At 44.4% G+C, this 21,820-nt stretch overlaps 1 protein-coding gene and 1 pseudogene across 2 annotated transcripts in view; one reads left to right on the forward strand and one right to left on the reverse strand.

Annotated features, from left to right (window-relative positions):
* Positions 1 to 254: 254 nt before the first annotated feature.
* On the reverse strand, positions 255 to 350 carry LOC123571002 (U6 spliceosomal RNA; annotated as a pseudogene).
* A 1,460-nt stretch (positions 351 to 1,810) lies between these two features.
* SF3A3 (splicing factor 3a subunit 3) overlaps positions 1,811 to 21,820 on the forward strand; it is a 33,458-nt gene continuing 13,448 nt past the window's right edge. Inside the window, exons 1-12 of one of the 2 annotated variants that reach the window (XM_045374076.2) lie at positions 1,811 to 1,963; positions 2,267 to 2,314; positions 4,007 to 4,059; positions 4,162 to 4,267; positions 7,373 to 7,445; positions 7,894 to 7,985; positions 10,631 to 10,713; positions 12,303 to 12,441; positions 13,581 to 13,649; positions 14,059 to 14,126; positions 14,290 to 14,397; positions 16,465 to 16,534. In XM_045374076.2, coding sequence (XP_045230011.1) covers positions 1,868 to 1,963; positions 2,267 to 2,314; positions 4,007 to 4,059; positions 4,162 to 4,267; positions 7,373 to 7,445; positions 7,894 to 7,985; positions 10,631 to 10,713; positions 12,303 to 12,441; positions 13,581 to 13,649; positions 14,059 to 14,126; positions 14,290 to 14,397; positions 16,465 to 16,534 — 1,005 coding nt within the window. In that variant the 5' untranslated portion in view covers positions 1,811 to 1,867. The remainder of the gene's footprint in view (positions 1,964 to 2,266; positions 2,315 to 4,006; positions 4,060 to 4,161; positions 4,268 to 7,372; positions 7,446 to 7,893; positions 7,986 to 10,630; positions 10,714 to 12,302; positions 12,442 to 13,580; positions 13,650 to 14,058; positions 14,127 to 14,289; positions 14,398 to 16,464; positions 16,535 to 21,820) is intronic. The other variant, XM_045374078.2, reaches the window with a different exon arrangement.

Here is a 21,820-nt window from a genome sequence, read left to right on the forward strand (position 1 = left end):
TCTCTCCGCCGGTCACAAGCAACCACTCATATACTTTCTGCCTCCATAGATTTGCCTTTGTTAAATCAAGTTTAGCCTAAAGCTGCCTCCTTACATATTTTAAATTTAGCCTAAAGGTTTCTCTGTATATGGTGAACTATAACCTAAATGGAGTTGTAAACAGACCATAGCCTACCCTTTGCCAATCACCGAGTTTTGGCCAATCAAATGGCAAACTATGCAAACCGTGTTCAAATAAGGCAAAGGCCAAGCTGTAACCGGTGTTTTTGGTTTGGTTTTTTTGTTTCGCAGGGGCTATGCTAATCTCTGTATGGTTCCAATTTTAGTATATGTGCTGCCATAGTGAGCACCAGTGTTTTTCTTTTAACACCGTTCTGGACATTTTATCTGAACATACACTGTTGTTTTTCTATCTGGCTTCTTTCACTTAGCATGATGCTTTCATGGTTCATCATTGTAGTATTCATTTATTGCAGGATAATGTTCCATTGTACTGTATAGATATACCACACTTTATCCATTTGCCAGTTAATAGACGATTGGGTTGCATCCAGTTTTTGTCTATTATGAATAATGCCGCCGTGAACATGTGAACACATGGACATGTTTGCATTTCTCTACTTACAAGTGAAGATATATAGACACAATCTTTTTTTTTTTTTTTTTTAAGGCTGTATAGCATTTCACAGCTGGTCTTCCTCTGCTTGGATGCACAGTATTTTATTTTATTTTACTTTTTTTGAGACGGAGTCTGTCTCTGTCGCCCAGGCTGGAGTGCAGTGGCTTGATCTCAGCTCACTGCAATGTCTGCCTCCTGGGTTCAAGCGATTCTCCTGCCTCAGCCTCCCGAGTAGCTGTGACTACAGGCGTGTGCCACCATGACGGCTAATTTTTTGTATTTTTAGTAGAGGTGGGGTTTCACCATGTTAGACAGGATGGTCTTGATCTGACCTCGTTGGCCCGTTGGATGCACAGTATTTTATTTAACATATTCCCTGCCGATAGACAAGTCGTTTCTACACGTGAATTTCTTTCTTCCTTTTTTTTTTTTTTTTTTTTTTTTTGAGACTGAGTCTCATTCTGTTGCCCAGGCTGGAGTGCAGTGGCACGATCTCAGCTCACTGCAATCTCTGCTTCCCAGGTTCAAGAGATTCTCCTGCCTCAGCCTCCGGAGTGGCTGAGACAACAGGTGTGTGCCACCACGCCCGGCTAATTTTTGTTTGTTTGTTTTTAGTAAAGACGGGGTTTCACCATGTTGGCCAGGCTGGTCTCGAACCCCTGACCTCAAGTGATCCGCCCGCCTCGGCTTCCCAAAGTGCTGGATTACAGGCGTGAGCTACCACGCCCAGCCTCACATGTGAATTTCTTTAAAAACACCACCAGCAAAACCCCACTATTCCCATTTTACTAAGAAAGGTGCTGAAGTCCAGAGAAGCAGAAAATGTTCTCATAATTTACGCTGAAAGCTGCGTCCTCAAGTTCCGGTTTCCCATCTCCCAGCTGCACTCCAACTGCTCGCGCAGTCCCCACAGTGTACCTGCCCGCCCAGCCGGCCCCAGCAAGCCCCAGGAAGCGGTCCGCTGAACCTCGGGCTCTTGGGTTTTCCTATGTCCCCTGGAGGTATCTGCAAACCTCTCGGCATCGCTCCACCACACCTCCCACCAGTAGGTGGCACTGTTGCCATCTCCATAACATAGACTGGCCTTCCTTGTGGTGCTCATGTTTTCCTAAGTCCCCGGGCACTTCCGGCACTCGCGGAACTTTGATGCAGCTGGATGCGCAACGTGGGGACTCAGGCGCGCCGGGCGGCAGGAGTTGCTTCCGGCCGTGTAGGTGGTCTGAATTGGGAGGCTGCGGCTAAGGGAAGATGGAGACAATACTGGAGCAGCAGCGGCGCTATCATGAGGAGAAGGAACGGCTCATGGACGTCATGGCTAAAGAGATGCTCACTAAGAAGTCCACGGTGAGTGGGGCCTGAGCAGGGGCTGCGGCAGGGGCATGGGCCTCAATCCCGTGTTTGACCTCTGAGAGCTTGCTTTGGCCCTCAGCGCCTCCCCGCACTCCGCCTCCTGCCTCCTCCGGGGCTCCCTCTCCGAGCTCCGGTCTTGGTAACCTCCTCCCGGGGTCCAGAGCCCCAGAGGCCTTTCTTCCTCAGCTGCTAAAACCTGAGCGGATAAAACCTGAGCGGGTAAGCGCCGCCCTCGGGCGGCCTTTTCTATTCCAGAACGCGAGCTAACGGCGTTTGTGTCACCGTTTGCTTTTTCAGCTCCGGGACCAGATCAATTCTGATCACCGCACTCGGGCCATGCAAGATGTGAGTGCCCAGCTGTCTGTCACTCTTTGGGTTGGCGAGGGCGGGAAAAGAGAGGGGAAGTGAAGTGCGGGGTCTCAGCATGAGCACTGGCCAAAGGTAACCGGATTGGCCAGTCGCGAGCTCTCTGCCTGGACAGATATCCACAGGCTGCCGAATGTAAGGGTGCTTCCTCAGTTCTCTGAATGGGGAACTCTTACGCATTCTTCGTTAATCGGAAAGGTGCCCCCCCTTTTTTTTTCTTTTAAGACGGAGTCTCGCTCTGTTGCCCAGGCGCGGTCTCGGCTCCCTGCAACCTCCGACTCCCGAGTTCAAGCGATTCTCCTGCCTCAGCCTCCGGAGTAGTTGGGATTACAGGCGCTCGCCACCACGCCCAGCTAATTTTTGTATTTTTTGTAGAGACGGAGATTCACCATGTTGGTCAGGCTGGTCTCGAACTCCTGACCTCGTGATCCACCTACCTCGGCCTCCCAAAGTGCTGGGATTACAGGCTTGAGCCACTGCGCCCGGCTTACACGTGTCCGTTTTACAGCATCCTGTATCCCTTGGATGTGCAAACAATAGTTATGAGGAGTCCATGACTCAGGTGCATAGCTACAATCCTTGCCTTAAAAAAAAAAAATATATATATATATATGTATGTATGTATACCGTATATTAGTATGTATGTATACCGGATATTAGTGTTTTTCTCCCAGGATACTGCTTTAAAGCATTTTGGACTACTAAACTGCATTTGTCTGGTAGTAGTTTAATTTATTACTTAAAAGAAAAACAAGATGCTATTTAAATTTTTAAACAAGGTGATGAGTAAATGGAGGTTCATTTTACTACGTTCCTTACTCTTGGGTACGTTTGAAATCTGTTTAAAATGGAATAAAAGACTTACTTGGACCTTCTGATTTTCAGGAGATGATCAGATTACAAGCCCTCAGCCCCAAAATACTCTGAAAACCAAGGATTTTATTTTTTTCCCCTTGGGTGATTATTTGGTGTCAAAATCTGACCTGCTGTCACTTGACAGGTTTACTGGCCTGAACCTGTGATAGGCTTTTTATGGTCTTTAATTTACCTCACTTAGTAAATAAGGTATAAGGTTTACTGCAGAACTGTGTGCTCCAGATTCCACTAGGACTGTTACATAATATGTGATACCTTTTCTGAACTTAAAAATTCCAAATTCTGAAACAAATCTGGGCCCAAAAGTTTTGGAGGAGGGGACTATGTACCTGTACCATCCCGAATTAGTATATTTTGACTACAAAAGAAGCCTATGTAATGTTTATTTAGCCTGTCTACTCCTCAGTCAAGCTTTTTGAAATAGTGAATATCATCTTTATCTTTGAGGATGTTAGGTGGGAGCTAGTGTTTAGCCAAAGAGGGTGAGTCTGTTACAGGGAAAGTTAGGCATCGGTGGTATGTAAAAATAGGAGCCACCCCTTAAATGTTATCATTTAGGTAATCTTCCAATCGACCTGCTTAAAAAACTAACCAGGAATCAGGGCTGTTAAAGGGCTATTGAAAAACTAACCAGCAAACAGGGCTATTAAAGGTACTAGGAAGCACAGAACTGTTAAGACCATGTCCATATCTCTTGAGATTGCCCTGGGCTTTGACTGGAGAGCCCTTGTTGTTTGCTTAGCTCTACATTTGTGCAAATTGCCTCATTCTGATGGTTTTGTATTTGCCTTTCAGAGGTATATGGAGGTCAGTGGGAACCTGAGGGATTTGTATGATGATAAGGATGGGTAAGTGACAGTCACAGCTAATCTAGGAGTTAGTGCTTCTGAGGAGCCATGGTTAGAGGACTGACTTTGTGCTCTATCTTTGAAATTTTCCTGAAATTGCAGATTACGAAAGGAGGAGCTCAATGCCATTTCAGGACCCAATGAGTTTGCTGAATTCTATAATAGACTCAAGCAAATAAAGGAATTCCACCGGAAGCACCCAAATGAGGTATGTCCTCCGAAAAGTATTTTCTCCAGACCTATCTTTAAAGCATATAAAGGAAAGTATAAAGGAAACTGGACATGTGCTATTCAAATGCACTTCAAGAAAGAACTTGCCATTTAGGTGCAAGGACCATAGTTAGCTGACATCCTACAACTGCAGTGTTTTCAGCATCTCCCTCAGCTTTGAAGCCAAGGCTGGCCGGGTGCGGTGGCTCACACCTGTAATCCCAGCACTGTGGGAGGCTGAGGTCGGCGGATCACCTGAGGTCAGGAGTTCGAGACCAGCCTGACGAACATAGTGAAACCCCATCTCTACTAAAAATGCAAAAATTAGCTAGGCATGGTGGCATGCGCCTATAATCCCAGCTACTTGGGAGGCTGAGGCAAGAGAATCACTTGAACCCGGGAGGCGGAGGTTGCAGTGAGCCGAGATTGCGCCATTGCACACCATCCTGAGGGACAAGAGTGAGACTTCATCTCAAAAAAAAGCCAAGGCCACATTTCGTGGGCAGCTCCTGGCCAGTGACTAAGCACAGTATGGGTACTAGGGCCCAGCAATTTGGTCCACTGTGAGACTCCTCTGATGAGTTATCTTTGCTCCACGGCTCCCCATTGGGTGGGTCAAGATTTTGTCCAATCTGCATTGTGGTCTAGGCTATCCTGGCCTAATCCTGCTTTCTCCTCCTTTTTGTCTTTCACAGAAATTACTCCCCCCAATAAATTATGCTCCTAACTCTGTCTTTTTTTTTTTTTTTTTTGAGATGGAATCTCACTCTGTCACCCAGGCTGGAGTGCAGTGGCACGATTTCGGCTCTCTGCAAACTCCACCTCCCGAGTTCACGCCATTCTCCTGCCTCAGCCTCCTGAGTAGCTGGGACTACAGGTGCCCGCCACCACGCCCGGCTAATTTTGTGTATTTTTTAGTAGACACAGGGTTTCACCATGTTAGCCAGGATAGTCTCGATCTGCTGACCTCATAATCCACCCACCTCGGCCTCCCAAAGTGCTGGGATTACAGGCGTGAGCCACCGGGCCTAGCCCTCATATACCCTGGAGCTCACTTATAATAAGGTAGTTAAGAGAAAAAGGGCCTGGGAAGGCTTCCATCAGAAAGGTCACATGACCACTCCAGGTGGTGTTGCCTTAACAGAAGTTAAGCAAAAGAGAGTTTCAGAAAGGCAGTCATGGTGTCAACTTATTGATTGATAACTGCCAGGATTGCTGTTTCATTAAAGTAGTAGGAATGGAAATCTGGTCACAAGGTAAAGATGGGTAATGGGGAAATATAAGTATGGAGTATGGAACATGCATTTGAAAGGCTGGTAGCAGCCGGGTTCAGTGGCTCACACCTGTAATTCCAGCACTTTGGGAGGCTGAGGCAGGTGGATCACGAAGTCAAGAGTTTGAGACCAGCCTGGCCAACGTGGTGAAACCCGTCTCTACTAAAAACACAAAAATTAGCTGGGCTTGGTGGTGCACGCCTGTGATCCCAGCTTCTTGTGGGGCTGAGGCAGGAGAATCGCTTGAACCCAGGACATGGAGGTTGCAGTGAGCTGAGATCACTCTGCTGCACTCCAGCCTGGGCAACAGAGCAAGACTCCGTCAAAAAAAAAAAAAAATCTGGTAGGAAAAAGAAGGGGAGAAACAGGAGGGTATTGGGGAAGATAAAGAAGCATACTTATGGCCAGGCGCAGTGGCTCAAGCCTGTAATCCCAGCACTTTGGGAGGCTGAGACGGGCGGATCATGAGGTCAGGAGATCGAGACCATCCTGCCTAACCCGGTGAAACCCCGCCTCTACTAAAAAATACAAAAAACTAGCCAGGCGAGGTGGCGGGTGCCTGTAGTCCCAGCTACTCGGGAGGCTGAGGCACGAGAATGGCGTAAACCCGGGAGGCGGAGCTTGCAGTGAGCTGAGATCCAGCCACTGCACTCCAGCCTGGGGGACAGAGCGAGACTCCGTCTCAAAAAAAAAAAAAAAAAAAAAAAAAAAGAAGCAGCTTACTTATTTGAAGGAGCACAGGGAAAAAGGAAGAGATTAAAAACAGCAAAAAAATAGAGGCTGTTTATTGCAGTACATAGTGTGGGGGTAAACGAAGGGATCCTCACACACATAGCCCCCTTGGAGGATGGAGAGTGAGGTCTTCTGCTAACCAAGAGAGAATAAATGAATACCATTCTGATGTGTTCACCTTATTCCAGCCATGGTCAAAAGGTAACGAGGAATAAATGCTTAAATAACTGGTTAGAAGGATGCCCAAGATATACTAAGTGTCAGAAGCAAGTCTTTTATGCTAAAAAAAAATAATAAAAACGTATGCAGGCATGAATGTACTAGTACAAATACATATATTTAAATATATAGAGCACTGTTTTCCAAACTTTCTGCATATTTGAGCCACCTGGGGATCTTTAAAATGTACTGATACCTGCCTTCCTTTGATTTAATTGGTATCAGGTGCATCAGAATTAAAAAAAAAAAAACTCCCCGAGTGATTCTAATATGCAGCAAAGTTTGGGAACCACTGGCATAGGAAAAGCTCTGTTAACAGTGGTTACCTGTTCTCAGGAGAATTAATAAAGGTGGACTTTTGAGGTTTTGTGAGCATGTGTTACTTTAGTGAGTTTTACTCAAACAATACAAAAAAGCGGGGAAAAACAAGGTAATTGGAGAACAGTAGTAGCTTCCTAGTGAAAAATCAAGGCCAGATCATCAGAAGTCCAACTTTCTGTGTATTTCATTTCTGTGATCTTGCAACTTTTACATTGAAAAATCCACCTAAGGTCGGGCACAGTGGTTCATGCCTGTAATCCCAGCACTTTAGGAGGCCAAGCTGGGCAGATCACTTTAGCTTAGGAGTTTAAGACCAGCCTGGGCAACATGGCAAAACCCTGTCTCCACTAAAAATATAAGAATTAGCCAAGCATGGTGGTGCGTGCCTGTAGTCCCAGCTACTCGGGTGGCCAAAGCAGGAGAATCGCTTGAACCTGGGAAGTAGAGGTTGCAGTGAGCCAAGATTGTGCCAGTGCACTCCAGCCTGGGCAACAGAGCAGAGTCCGTCTCAAAAACAAATAAGAAAAATCCACCTGAGCTTTTACTTTTCCCCTCAGATCTGTGTGCCAATGTCAGTGGAATTTGAGGAGCTCCTGAAGGCTCGAGAGAATCCGAGTGAAGAGGCACAAAGTAAGTAGAGGTGAAAATTTCATTCGGCACCAGCAAAAGTACAGGTTAATTACAGCTCAGATTTGCAGCCATGGCCTCAGATATATTTATAGCCAGGATTTCTTGCTGGTTTCGTCTTTGCTGGTTTCTGGGCTAGAGTGACATCCTAAATTGGTCTTGGGCGCACAATGTTCATTTTGTTCTCTCCTACCTCAAATTTACTGGCTTGGAAAGCCAAGGATTGTTCACTTTAGGTCACGATACTAAAATGAGTCAGCCCTTGTTACCTTGTAAGAGAACACTCACTTTTGATCTCACTTAACTTATTGGAGGTTATATTGTGAGCAAAGGGAGGACATTTGGGTGAAGTGCTGCCTCAGGAAACTAGGAACAAGCAGTCCATTTGAAAAGGTAAGTCCAAGAGAGTGGTGTGTATAAACTGAATCATTGATGTATCTGATTCCCTCAGACTTGGTGGAGTTCACAGATGAAGAGGGATATGGTCGTTATCTCGATCTCCATGACTGTTACCTGAAGTACATTAACCTGAAGGCATCTGAGGTAAGACCTGGGAAAGGGCAGAGAGGTTCTGATTCTCGAAGTGAGTCAGGACACTAGACTGGAACTAGTAGACATAGACATGAAGCCATTGTAAAATGTCTTCCTTGTGTTTTAAAACTGTTATGTAAATATTAAAGAGGTGATACGCTTTCTTGGAATGAAATACTATTCAAAATGAAGTTTTCTACAGTGAAAACAAGCATATTTATTTATTAATAAATTTTATTTTTTTATTTTTGAGATGAGGTCTTACCATGGTGTGATCGTTGCTCACTGCAACCTCGACTTCTGGGCTCAAGTGATCCTCCCGCCTTAGCCTTCTGAGTAGTTGAGGATACAGGTGCATACCACCACCACACTTGGCTAATTTTTGTATTTTTTGTAAAGATGGGGTCTTGCAGTGTTGCCCAGGCTGGCCACAAACTCTTCACCTCAAGTGATCCTCCTGTCTCAGCCTCCCACGGTGTTGGGATTACAGGCATGAGCCACTGTACCCAGCCCATTATCAATACAACAAGCGTATTTTACCTTTGCCAAAATAAATCTTTTTTTTTTTTTTTTTTTTTTTTTTTTTTGAGACAGGGTCTCATTTTGTCACCCAGGCTGGAGTGCAGTGGCGTGATCTTGGCTCGCTGTATCCTAGACCTCCTGGACTCAAGTGATGGATCCCGCCTCAGCCCCACCAAGTACTTGGGACTACAGGCGTGTGCCACCATGCCCAGCTAGTTTTTTGTATTTTGTGTAGAGATTGAGTTTTGCCCTGTTGCCAAGGCTGGTCTCAAACTCCTGAGCTCAAGCAATCCGCCTGCCTTGGCCTCACAAAGTGTTGGGATTATAGACGTGAGCCATTGCACCCAGCCTTACATAAGATTTCTTTAAATTTTTTTTTTTTTTTTAAATAAATACCATTTTCCTGGCTGGACACAGCCACTCACGCCTGTAATCCCAGCACTTTGGGAGACCAAGGCAGGCAGATCACCTGGGGTCGGGAGTTCAAGACCAGCCTGACCAACGTGGAGAAACCCTGTCTCTACTAAAAATACAAAATTAGCTGGGCATGGTGGCACATGCCTGTAATCCTAGCTACTCAGGAGGCTGAGGCAGGAGAATCACTTGAACCCAGGAGGCGGAGGTTGCGGTGAGCCGAGATTGCGCCATTGCACTCCAGCCTGAGCAACAAGAGCAAAACTCCATCCAAAAAAAAAAATTTTTTTTGTAGAAATAGGGTTTCACTGGCTGGGCGCGGTGGCTCACACCTGTAATCCCAGCACTTTGGGAGGCCGAGGTGGGCGGATCACGAGGTCAGGAGTTGGAGACCATCCTGGCTAACATGGTGAAACCCCGTCTCTACTAAAACTACAAAAAATTAGCTGGGCGTGGTGGTGGGCGCCTGTACTCGGGAGGCTGAGGCGGGAGAATTGGTGTGAGCCCGGGAGGCGGAGATTGCAGTGAGCCAAGATGGCGCCACTGTACTCCGGCCTGGGCAACCGAGCGAGACTCTTGTCTCCAAAAAAAAAAAACAAAGAAATAGGGTTTCACCATGTTGTCCCAGGCTGGTCTTGGACTCCTGAACTCAATCAATCCTCCTGCCTCAGCTTCTCAAAGCCTTGGGATTACAGGCATGAGCCACTGTGCCCACCTAGATTTATGTTTTCTTCTAGGTGTCCCTGGTTTAGACGCAAACAATACTAGGTACATGAAAGACACAACAACGTGATCTTTCTGTCAGCAAAAAGCTATTTAATGTCTTTTCTTAAAGATGTTTAAAAATAGCTTATCACGGGCCGGGCGCAGTGGCTCACACCTGTAACCCCAGCAATTTGGTAGGCCAAGGCAGGTGGATCACCTGAGGTCGGGTGTTCAAGACCAGCCTGACCAACATGCAGAAACCCTGTCTCTACTAAAAATAGAAAAAATTAGCCAGGCGTGGTGGCGCATGCCTACAATCCCAGCTACTCAGGAGGCTGAGGCAGGAGAATCGCTTGAACCTGGGAGGTGGAGGTTGCAGTGAGCTGAGATCATCCCATTGCACTCCAGTTTGGGCAGTAAGAGCCAAACTCTGTCTCAAAAAAAAAAAAAAAATAGCTTAGGACGAGATGAGGTTTAATATGGCAATCTCAAAAGGATCACAAAGATATACGTGATTAGATTCCTCATGGAGTTGTGAGGAAATGTTCCAGAAGTGCAGTGACCAAACTTCAAGTTCCATGTGGGCAAGTCAGGTCCCTTGCCTGTTTTGTTGTCTTCTGTACCCCATACTTGGTACAAAGATGCTCAATAAGTAGTTACTTGCGTGAACAAATGGCACCTTTGAGGACCTTGTTTTAGGATGTCAGAGTCTTTAACCAAGACCCTAGCATTAGGTAATAATCGACAAATGTTTCTTTTAGTTTAATGTTCATTAACTTGATGTTTATTTTATAAAGTTAATTATGTCTGATATTTTCCTTCAGTCCAGTGAAATTAACACTCCAATTGTAGTAGGATTGAATGATGGGAAAGCAGAAAAAAAACAAAAATTAGCCAGCCCTTATTACTTTGTTAGAAAACATTCAATTTTGATCTCACTTATTGGAGATTATATTGTAAGTTGTTACAGTATAAATACCTAACTGAATTTCTTGTCATTTCTTCCCTCTTTGAAGAAACTGGATTATATCACATACCTGTCCATCTTTGACCAATTATTTGACATTCCTAAAGAAAGGAAGAACGCAGAGTATAAGAGGTAGGCATTAATAGCTTCTAGGTCTCTCCTGGATTTGATTAGAAGATAATGTGAAGTTTTTGAGGGTGAAGTTCTGAATTTGTTGCCTGGAATGCATACATGAAGGCGTACTTCCAGGTTCATTGGAGGATGGGGTTATGAATGATGTGGTTTTAAAACCTTTGCGATGCTCTGGATGTGAACAAAAGTGTGTCTGTGGGCACATCTTCCATTATATGCCCATACTGTTCTTAATTTTGTCTCATTGTATAAGGAACTCTCCCACTCTGGGACTTCTGTGTTTTCGGAGTTTTATGGGAAAAAAATTAGACTTTCTCAGATTGTGACTGAAGTGAGATGCTTAGGTGTGATGTATAAGTGAAAAATTTATGTTTTTGTTAATTACTCCCCTGATTAGTGATTTTTTAATTTCCCCTCTTTTTCTCATTTTCTTTTTAATGAAATCTTGTATTTTGAGAGGTAATTAAGACCTTAGTATTTAGCATCATTTTATGAGAATAAAAGGAGGTGGGAAAGGTCAGAATCAAAATGACATGTTGGGAAAAATGTCCATTCTAAGTTCATTTAAAAATGAATATTGGCTGGGCACGGTGGCTCACACCTGTAATCCCAGCACTTTGGGAGGCCAAGACAGGCAGATCACCTGAGGTCAGGAGTTCGCGACCAGCCTGACCAATGTGGAGAAACACTGTCTCTATTAAAAATACAAAATTAGGCCGGGCGTGGTGGTTCACGCCTGTAATCCCAACACTTTGGGAGGCTGAGGTGGGCAGATCACAAAGTCAGGAGATCGAGACCGTCCCTGGCTAACACGGTGAAACCCCATCCCTACTAAAAATGCAAAAAATTAGCCAGGCGTGGTGGCAGGCACCTGTGGTCCCAGCTACTTGGGAGGCTGAGGCAGGAGAATGGCGTGAACCCGGGAGGTGGAGCTTGCAGTGAGCTGAGATCGCGCCACTGCACTCCAGCTTGGGCGACTGAGGGACTCCGTCTCAAAAAAAAAAAAAAATGCAAAATTAGCGGGGCACGGTGGCTCACACCTGTAATCCCAGCACTTTGGGAGGCTGAGGCGGGCGGATCACGAGATCAGGAGATCGAGACCATCTGGCTAACACGGTGAAACCCCATCTCTACTAAAAATACAAAAAAATTAGCCGGGCGTGGTGGCGGGCGCCTGTAGTCCTAGCTACTTGGAAGACTGAGGCAGGAGAATGGCGTGCACCTGGGAGGCGGAGCTTGCAGTGAGCCGAGATTGTGCCACTGCATTCCAGCCTGGGCAACAGAGCGAGACTCCGTCTCAAAAAAAAAAAAAAAAAAAATTAGCCGGGCGTGGTGGCGCATGCCTGTAATCCCAGCTACTCGGGAGGCTGAGGCAGGAAAATCACTTGAACCCGGGAGGTTGTGGTGAGCTGAGATTGTGCCGTTGCACTCCAGCCTGGGCAAGAAGAACGAAAGTCCGTTTCACAAAAAAAAAGCATTAAAAAGATAGCATTACTAGAATTATAAGTACTATATATTCTACAGGGAATAACAAGATAGCAAAAATAGAAACCCTTTTTGCTTTCTCTGCATTGTATGTTCCTCTGTAGATACCTAGAGATGCTGCTCGAGTACCTTCAGGACTACACAGATAGAGTGAAGCCTCTCCAAGATCAGAATGAACTTTTTGGGAAGATTCAGGCTGAGTTTGAGAAGAAATGGGAGAATGGAACCTTTCCTGGATGGCCGGTGAGCTTCAGTGGGGTGTGAATGATGGACATGCCAAGGAATTGAAGTAATTATTTTCCTTTATCTTGAGCTTCCACTTTAGGGCATTAGGTATCAATTCCTTGGTATCACTTGTGACAATGAGGTATTCCCTGCCAAGTATGCTATGTTTTTTTGTTTGTTTGTTTTTCTTTTTCTTTTTTTTGGAGATGGAGTTTCGCTCTTGTTGCCCAGGCTGGAGTACAATGGCAGGATCTCGGCTCACCTCAACCTCCACCTCCTGCGTCAAGCAATTCTCCTGCCTCAGCCTCTCGAGTAGCTGGTATTACAGGCACCCGCTACCACACCCAGCTAATTTTGTGTTTTTAGTGGAGACGGGGTTTCTCCATGTTTGTCAGACTGGTCTCAAACTCCTGAGCTCAGGTGATCTGCCCACTTCAGCCTCCCAAAGTGCTGGGATTACAGGCATGAGCCACCGCACCCGGCCGTATGTGAGGTTTTTTTGTGTGTACTTTGGAGCAAGACTGTCAGGGTCCACTTGCCTTTGACTGTGCCCAGATTTTCACCAATCACATCATTACTGTTACGTGGTTCCTGCCAACCAAGAGCCTATCAGATCATATGTTAGGAATCTACATTCTCACTTCTGGGGATAAACATGGGTTTTTCCTGAACTCTCCAGGGAGAGAATGTGGACCAACCTTACCTTCATCCTAAACCTGGTGGTTTGTTTGTTTGTTTTGTTTTGCTTTGTTTTGTTTTTTGGGAGACAAAGTCTCCATCTGGCTTCTAGTCTGGAGTGTAGTGGCATGATCATACCTCACTGCTGCAGCCTCAACTTCCTGGGCTTAAGAGATCTTCCTGCCTTGGACTCCTGAGTAGCTGGGACCACAGGCACATGCCACCATGCCCAGCTAATTCATGTGTTTTTTTTGTAGAGATGGGATTTCACCATGTTGCTCTGACTGGTCTCTAACTCTTGAACTCAAGCAATTCACCCATCTAGACCTCCCAAAGTGCTGAGATTACAGGTGTGAGCCACCACGCCTGGCCTAAACCTGGATCTTAATAAATACCATATTGTTCTTTCCAGAAAGAGACAAGCAGTGCACGCCTGGCCTAAACCTGGATCTTAATAAATACCATATTGTTCTTTCCAGAAAGAGACAAGCAGTGCTCTGACCCATGCTGGAGCCCATCTTGACCTCTCTGCATTCTCCTCCTGGGAGGTATGTTTCCTTCAGCAGTAGTACTGTTCTTCCTGTCTATTTTTCTATCTTTAAAGACTGCTCTGCTGTCTTTAATACCATGGTTGTGTTGTGATAAGGCACTATTTCTTGGGATCAAGCATCTACAAAGAAAGTAGCAAAGTAAAAAGAAAAAAATTACTACATGGGAAACTGAAATAATCATTCTAACTACATTAAGCTGTAGTAAAGTAAATGGAACACTACCAGTATGGTTAAGTCTGAAGATAATTACAGATTCAGTCCTCTGGAGAGTTTAGACTTACTGTCAGATTGGCTATGAAATGTGTGGTCCTGCCACAGCCTCAGGAACACCCACCCTCTGGCCTGCATTTGGGGTTTCCCAAAAATCTGTTAATGTAATATTGTAATTTTTCTCTTCTTTGTACAGGAGTTGGCCTCTCTGGGTTTGGACAGATTGAAATCTGCTCTCTTAGCTTTAGGCTTGAAATGTGGCGGGTAAGGAATGGTTTTTCTATCAAAACTATTCAATTTGCTGTGTGTTTGCACAGTCTTCTAAGTAGCTCTAATTCCATTTTTTTTCTGTTGCTCCACACTGCAAAAACAAGCGAGCCTCTGTGGTAAAGTAACCCTGAAATCCTTTGCCATCCTGTCTCCTTAGGACCCTAGAAGAGCGAGCCCAGAGACTCTTCAGCACCAAAGGAAAGTCCCTGGAGTCACTTGATACCTCTTTGTTTGCCAAAAATCCCAAGTCAAAGGGCACCAAGCGGTGAGTGGCTGGGGTAGCACTGCTGCTTGTGGCTTTTAAATGTTATTCCCATGCCGAATTTTTAACCACAGTGGAGACTTTAAAGCCTGCTTTATCCCCGTTATTGGTCGACAGAGATCCAGTCTGCTCTTTCTCTTTGCTAATAGAGAATACTATCACTGTTAATATAAACAAAGGACTGTCTGTATTCATCTGATTGAGAGCACATCAAGTTTCTAAGTTTGAAACCGTGTTCTTGGCACCTTTAATAGGTTATAGAGGCTAAAAGGCTAAATAGGTTCAAGAACTATTTTTCTAAGCTTATTTTTGGTAAAGTTGAATCTAATTCTTGAGCTACATACTTAGACAAGGTATTTTCTTTTTTTTTTTTTTTTTTTTTTGAGACAGAGTCTCACTCTGTCGCCCAGGCTGGAGTGCAGTGGCCGGATCTCAGCTCACTGCAAGCTCCGCCTCCCGGGTTTACGCCATTCTCGTGCCTCAGCCTCCCGAGTAGCTGGGACTACAGGCGCCCGCCACCTCGCCCGGCTAGTTTTTTGTATTTTTTAGTAGAGATGGGGTTTCACCGTGTTCGCCAGGATGGTCTCGATCTCCTGACCTCGTGATCCACCCGTCTCGGCCTCCCAAAGTGCTGGGATTACAGGCTTGAGCCACCGCGCCCGGCCTAGACAAGGTATTTTCTTTTTTTTTTTTTTTTTTTTTGAGACAGAGTCTCACTCTGTCACCCAAACTGGAGTGCAGTGGTGCAATCTCAGCTTACTGGCTGGAACCTCCACCTCCTGGGTTCAAAGGATTTTCCTGCCTCAGCCTCCTGAGTAGCTGGGACTACAGGTACACACCACCACATATGGCTGATTTTTTGTATTGTTAGTAGAGATGGGGGTTCATCATGTTGGCCAGGCTGGTCTGCAGCTCCTGAGCTTAAGTGATCCACCCGCCTTGGCCTCCCAAAGTGCTGGGATTATAGGTGTGAGCCACTGCGCCTGACCCAGGGTGGTTTTTTTTTTTTCTTTTTGAGATGGAGTCTCGCTCTGTTGCCCAGGCTGGAGTGCAGTGGCACAATCTCGGCTCACTGCAACCTCTGCCTTCTGGGTTCAAGCGATTCTCTTGCCTCAGCCTCCCGAGTAGCTGGGATTACAGATACGCAACACCACACTGGCTAATTTTTGTGTGTTTTTTGTTTTTTTGTTTGAGACAGAGTCTTGCTTTGTCGCCCAGGTTGGAGTGCAGTGGCGCAATCTCAGCTCGCTGCAACCTCCACCTCCCTGGTTCAAGCGATTCTCTTGCCTCACTCTTCCAAGTAGGTGGGATTACCAACATGCGCCACCATGCCTGGCTAGTTTTTGTATTTTTAGTAGAGACGGGGTTTCACCATGTTGGCCAGGCTGGTCATGAACTCCTGACCTCACGTGATCCAACCGCCTCAGCCTCCCAAAGTGGTGGGATTACAGGCGTGAGCTACCGCGCCTAGCTAATTTTTGTATTTTTAGTAGAGAGGGTTTCACCGTGTTGGTGAGGCTAGTCACAAACTCCCAACGTCAAGTGATCGCCAGCCTCATCCTCCCAAAATGCTGGGATTACAGGCATGAGCCACCGTGTCTGGCCCAGTATTTTCTTAATGTACTTTTTTTTCTAATTCTCACAACAACCCAGAAAATTAGTTGTTATCCTGAGTTTTTGCAGATAAGGACTCAGAAAAGTTATGGAATGTGTCCACTCTCATAGTTCTAAGTAGCAGAGTCAGGATTTGGGCCTAGGTCTACCTGCTGCAGAGCTTGCTCTTACATACCACATTTCCTTTGTAGATTATAATGATGGCAATGTAAGCAGTCTTGATATGTCCTTCATCTTCTAGGTGAGGTCATAGAGGAAGCCTCCATGCATTCTGAGAAATACCCTCAGTATTTGTCAATAGAGTCCTGAGATGAACAGAGCATTTGCTTTCATAGCATAGTATTTCTCATGTGCTTATAATTTTTAATGCAGTTGTGCAATAAATGTTCCCAGATAAGGGAACAAAGCAATGGATGAGAGAATTCTTGAGTGATACAGCTTGTTTCTTTTTCTCAGAGACACTGAGAGGAACAAAGACATTGCTTTTCTAGAAGCCCAGATCTATGAATATGTAGAGATTCTTGGGGTAAGTGACTGACTGCTGAAAGTGGAAAATGGTATAAAGCACAGGAGTTAAAGGGAGAGGAACTCACGGAAGATATTTTTTTCATTAGGTTCAAAAGAGGAGTGGATAGCTGATAAACTAGTATGACACAAAATAGAGGTCAGGGTATGAGGCTCTTCAGTAAGTTCCTATTCTGTTGTTAGATGATACTTCCAAAATTGTCCAATTCCCATAAAGCCAGACATGGAGAATAGAGTCCCCTCGCAATATAATGTCCAGAATAGTGCAGATTCTGTGCCTGAGCTTCAGAAAATACTCAGGGGTAGCCCACAAAGCAGACACTCAAAAGGGCAAGTAACAAAGGCTACTCAAAGCAGCCTTTCAGTTATGACTTATAAAAAGGCATTTTCGTAAGTCATCTTATGTAAGTCAACTTACATGTTCATAAAATTGTGAGAAAATTAGTAGGGCTAGAATATTAGTAGTACAAAGCTGGCAGTGAATGTTCTCCTTGAATATTTTAGGAAGAACTGAAGTGTGGGTTGGGGTAGAGAAAGGCCTAGCCTGACCAGTATGCTTGTCTCAGAGAGAAAGTAGGGAGAGGAGTAGGAGGAAAAGAAATCTCTTTCTAGAAAGAAAAAGTGGAAGAAATGGCAGCACTCATCCAGAGAAGATGATCAATGTCTTTGGAGTCCTTCAGAAGACCAGCCTTTCTGATCGTGTCTGCTGTGTACAGTTTTTTTGTTTTTTGTTTTTTGGTTTTTTTTGAGACAGAGTCTTGCTCTGTTGCCCAGGCTGACGTGCAGTGGTGCAATCTGGGCTCACTGCAACCTCCGCCTCCAGGGTTCAAGCGAGTCTCCTCCCTCAGCCTCCTGAGTAGCTGGGACTACAGGCGTGCGCCACCATGCCCGACTAGTTTTTTGTAGTTTTAGTAGAGGCGGGGTTTCGCCATATTGGCCAGGCTGGTCTCGAACTCCTGACCTCGTGATCAGCTTGCCTCAGCCTCCCAAAGTGCTGGGATTACAGGTGTGAGCCACCACACCCAGCCCGATTTTTAACTATCTCAGAGCCTTTCCTTTTACACACACTCGCATGGTCCTTTTAGTGGATGGCTCTGGGTCAGATAGCTTGTTTACATATTTTTGTTTTTTGCCATGGACATTTTCATTCTGCTTCTGAGGACCATTCATATAATAGCTGTAGAACTAGTCACCTGTGATTCTGTTATGACCACTTTCAGTAAAAGGCTAGCTAGACATTGGACATTGGAGAGACATATTCTCCACTGTGACCTTGGGCTGTGCTAGTGTGAGCAGCAGGCTGAGTTGCCAGTCTTGTGAGTGGCTGGGAGGCCACTCATGCCCTTGACATGAGGTTTGTCCGCTTTCTCCCTCCCTTTTTTTTGAAACAGCACCTCACTCTGTCACCCAGGCTGGAGTGCAGTGGCGGGATCTCAGCTCACTGCAACCTCCGCCTCCTGGGTTCAAGTGATTCTCGTGCCTCAGCCTCCCTGGTAGCTGGAACTACAGGTGTGTGCCACCACACCTGGCTAATTTTTGTACTTTTGGTAGAGGCAGGGTTTTGTCTTGTTGGCCGGGCTGGTCTTGAATTCCTGGGCTCAAGTGATCTGCCTGCCTTGGCCTCCCAAAGTGCTGGAGCCACCAGGCCGGCCTCCATCCTTTAAGAGCATTTTGCTTTCCCTGCCAGGAGATGGCACTATTCTCTTTGGAATTCCAACCAGTTCTAGCCAAATGCTTTCCAGAAGTTGCTCTCACTATGAACTGATAAGATTTTTGCCGTTATTATACTATTTGTTGATGTCTGTTGGTTTTTGGACATTATGCAAATTTTTTTAATACAGTAGTGAATATGACACAGCCTCTTGCCCTTGAGAAACTCATTTTGTGGTTAGTGGAGACAAATAATTACAATATAATTTGATACTTACCTGAATACAGTGAGGTTGAGTCTTCTCAATAGAAAGAGGGAGAAGAAAAAGTTTCTGGTAGAGGAAACAGGAAACACAAAGATACAACAGTATTAGATAAAATTATATCTCCTAATGCTAACCCTCCCCCCTCCCACCACCCCCCAACAGGCCCCAATATGTGATGTTCCCCACCCTGTGTCCAAGCATTCTCATTGTTCAATTCCCACCTATGAGTGAGAGCATGCGGTGTTTGGTTTTCTGTCCTTGCGATAGTTTGCTCAGAATGATGGTTTCTAGCTTCATCCATGTCCCTACAAAGGGCATGAACTCATCTTTTTTTATGGCTGCATAGTATTCCATGGTGTATATGTGCCACATTTTCTTAATCCAGTCTATCATTGATGGACATTTGGGTTGGTTCCAAGTCGTTACTATTGTGAATAGTGCCGCGATAAACGTATGTGTGCATGTGTCTTTATAGCAGCATGATTTATAATCCTTTGGGTATATGCCCAATAATGGGATGGCTGGGTCAAATGGTATTTCTAGTTCTGGATCCTTGAGGAATCGCCACACTGTCTTCCACAATGGTTGAACTAGTTTACAGTCCCAACAACAGTGTAAAAGTGTTCCTATTTCTCCACATCCTGTCCAGCACCTGTTGTTTACTGGCTTTTTAATGATCGCCATTCTAACTGGTGTGAGATGGTATCTCATTGTGGTTTTGATTTGCATTTCTCTGATGGCCAGTGATGATGAGCATTTCTTCATGTGTCTGTTGGCTGCATAAATATCTTCCTTTGAGAAGTGTTCATGTATTTTGCCCATTTTTTAATGGGGTGGTTTGATTTTTTCTTGTAAATTTGTTTAAGTTCTTTGTAGATTCTGGATATTAGCCCTTTGTCAGATGAGTAGATTGTAAAAATTTTCTCCCGTTCTATAGGTTGCCTGTTCACCCGATGATAGTTTCTTTTGCTGTGCAGAAGCTCTTTAGTTTAATTAGATCCCATTTGTCAATTTTGGCTTTTGTTGCCATTGCTTTTGGTGTTTTAGTTATGAAGTCCTTGCCCGTGCCTATGGCCTGAATGATATTGCCTAGGTTTTCTTCTAGGGTTTTTATGGTTTTAGGTCTAACATTTAAGTCTTTAATCCATCTTTAATTAATTTTTGTATAAGGTGTAAGGAAGGGATCCAGTTTCAGCTTTCTACATATGGCTAGCCAGTTTTCCCAGCACCATTTAATTAGGGAGTCCTTTCCCCATTTCTTGTTTTTGTCAGGTTTGTCAAAGATCAGATGGTTGTAGATGTGGTGTATTATTTCCAAGGACTCTGTTCTGTTCCATTGGTCTATATCTCTGTTTTGGTACCAGTACCATGCTGTTTTGGTTACCATAGCCTTGTAGTATAGTTTGAAGTCAGGTAACATGATGCCTCCAGCTTTGTTCTTTTGGCTTAGGATTGTCTTGGCAATGTGGGCTCTTTTTTGGTTCCATATGGACTTTAAAGTAGTTTTTTTCCAATTCTATGAAGAAAGTCATTGGTAGCTTGATGGGGATGGCATTGAATCTATAAATTACCTTGGGCAGTATGGCCATTTTCACAATATTGATTCTTCCTATCCATGAGCATGGAATGTTCTTCCATTTGTTTGTGTCCTCTTTTATTTCATTGAGCAGTGGTTTGTAGTTCTCCTTGAAGAGGTCCTTCACATCCCTTGTAAGTTGAATTCCTAGGTTATTTATTCTCTTTGAAGTGATAGTGAATGGGAGTTCACTCATGATTTGGCTCTCTGTTTGTAGTGTATAGGAATGCTTGTGATTTTTGCACCCTGATTTTGTATGCTGAGACTTTGCGGAAGTTGCTTATCAGCTTAAGGAGATTTTGGGCTGAGACGATGGGGTTTTCTAAATATACAATCATGTCATCTGCAAACAGGGACAATTTGACTTCTTCTTTTCCTAACTGAATACCCTTTCTTTGTCTTGCCTGATTGTCCTGGCCAGAACTTCCAACACTATGTTGAATAGGAGTGGTGAGAGAGGGCATCCTTGTCTTGTGCCAGTTTTCAAAGGGAATGCTTCCAGTTTTTACCCATTCAGTATGATATTGGCTGTGGGTTTGTCATAAATGGCTCTTATTATTTTGAGATGCATCCCATCAATACCTAGTTTATTGAGAGTTTTTAGCATGAAGGGCTGTTGAATTTTGTCAAAGGCCTTTTCTGCATCTATTGAGATAATCGTGTGGCTTTTGCATTTGGTTCTGTTTATGTGATGGATTACGTGTATTTATTTGCGTATGTTGAACCAGCCTTGCATCACAGGTATAAAGCCAGCTTGATCGTGGTGGATAAGCTTTTTGATGTGCTGCTGGATTTGGTTTGCCAGTATTTTATCAAGGATTTTTGCATTGATGTTCATCAGGGATATTGGTCTAAAATTCTCTTTTTTTTGTTGTGTCTCTGTCAGGCTTTGGTATCAGGATGATATTGGCCTCATAAAATGAATTAGGGAGAATTCCCTCTTTTTCTATTCATTGGAATAGTTTCAGAAGCAATGGTACCAGCTCCTCTTTGTACCTCTGGTAGAATTCAGCTGTGAATCCGTCTGGTCTTAGACTTTTTTTGGTTGGTAGGCTATTATTGCCTCAATTTCAGAACCTGTTATTGGTCTATTCAGGGATTCAACTTCTTCCTGGTTTAGTCTTGGGAGGGTGTATGTGTCCAGGAATGTATTCATTTCTTCTAGATTTTCTAGTTTATTTGCGTAGAGGTGTTCATAGTATTTTCTGATGGTAGTTTGTATTTCTGTGGAATCCGTGGTGATAACCCCTTTTTCATTTTTTATTGCATCTGTTTGATTCTTCTGTCTTCTTTATTAGTCTTGCTAGCAGTCTATCAATTTTGTTGATCTTTTCAAAAAACCAGCTTCTGGATTCATTGATTTTTTGAAGTGTTTTTTGTGTCTCTATCTCCTTCAGTTCTGCTCTGATCTTAATTATTTCTTGCCTTCTGCTAGCTTTCGAATGTATTTGCTCTTGCTTCTCAGGTTCTTTTAATTGTGATGTTAGGGTGTCAATTTTAGATCTTTTCCAGCTTTCTCTTGTGGGCATGTAGTGCTATAAATTTCCCTCTACACACTGCTTTAAATGTGTCCCAGAGATTCTGGTATGTTGTATCTTTGTCCTCATTGGTTTCAAAGAACATCTTTATTTCTGCCTTCATTTCGTTATGTACCCAGTAGTCGTCATTCAGGAGCAGGTTGTTCAGTTTCCATGTAGTTGAGCGGTTTTTAGTGAGTTTCTTAATCCTGAGTTCTAGTTTGACTGCACTGTAGTCTGAGAGACAGTTTGTTATAATTTCTGTTCTTTTACATTTG

This window comes from Macaca fascicularis, chromosome 1 (genome assembly GCF_037993035.2).
Source record: "Macaca fascicularis isolate 582-1 chromosome 1, T2T-MFA8v1.1".
NCBI lineage: Eukaryota > Metazoa > Chordata > Mammalia > Primates > Cercopithecidae > Macaca > Macaca fascicularis.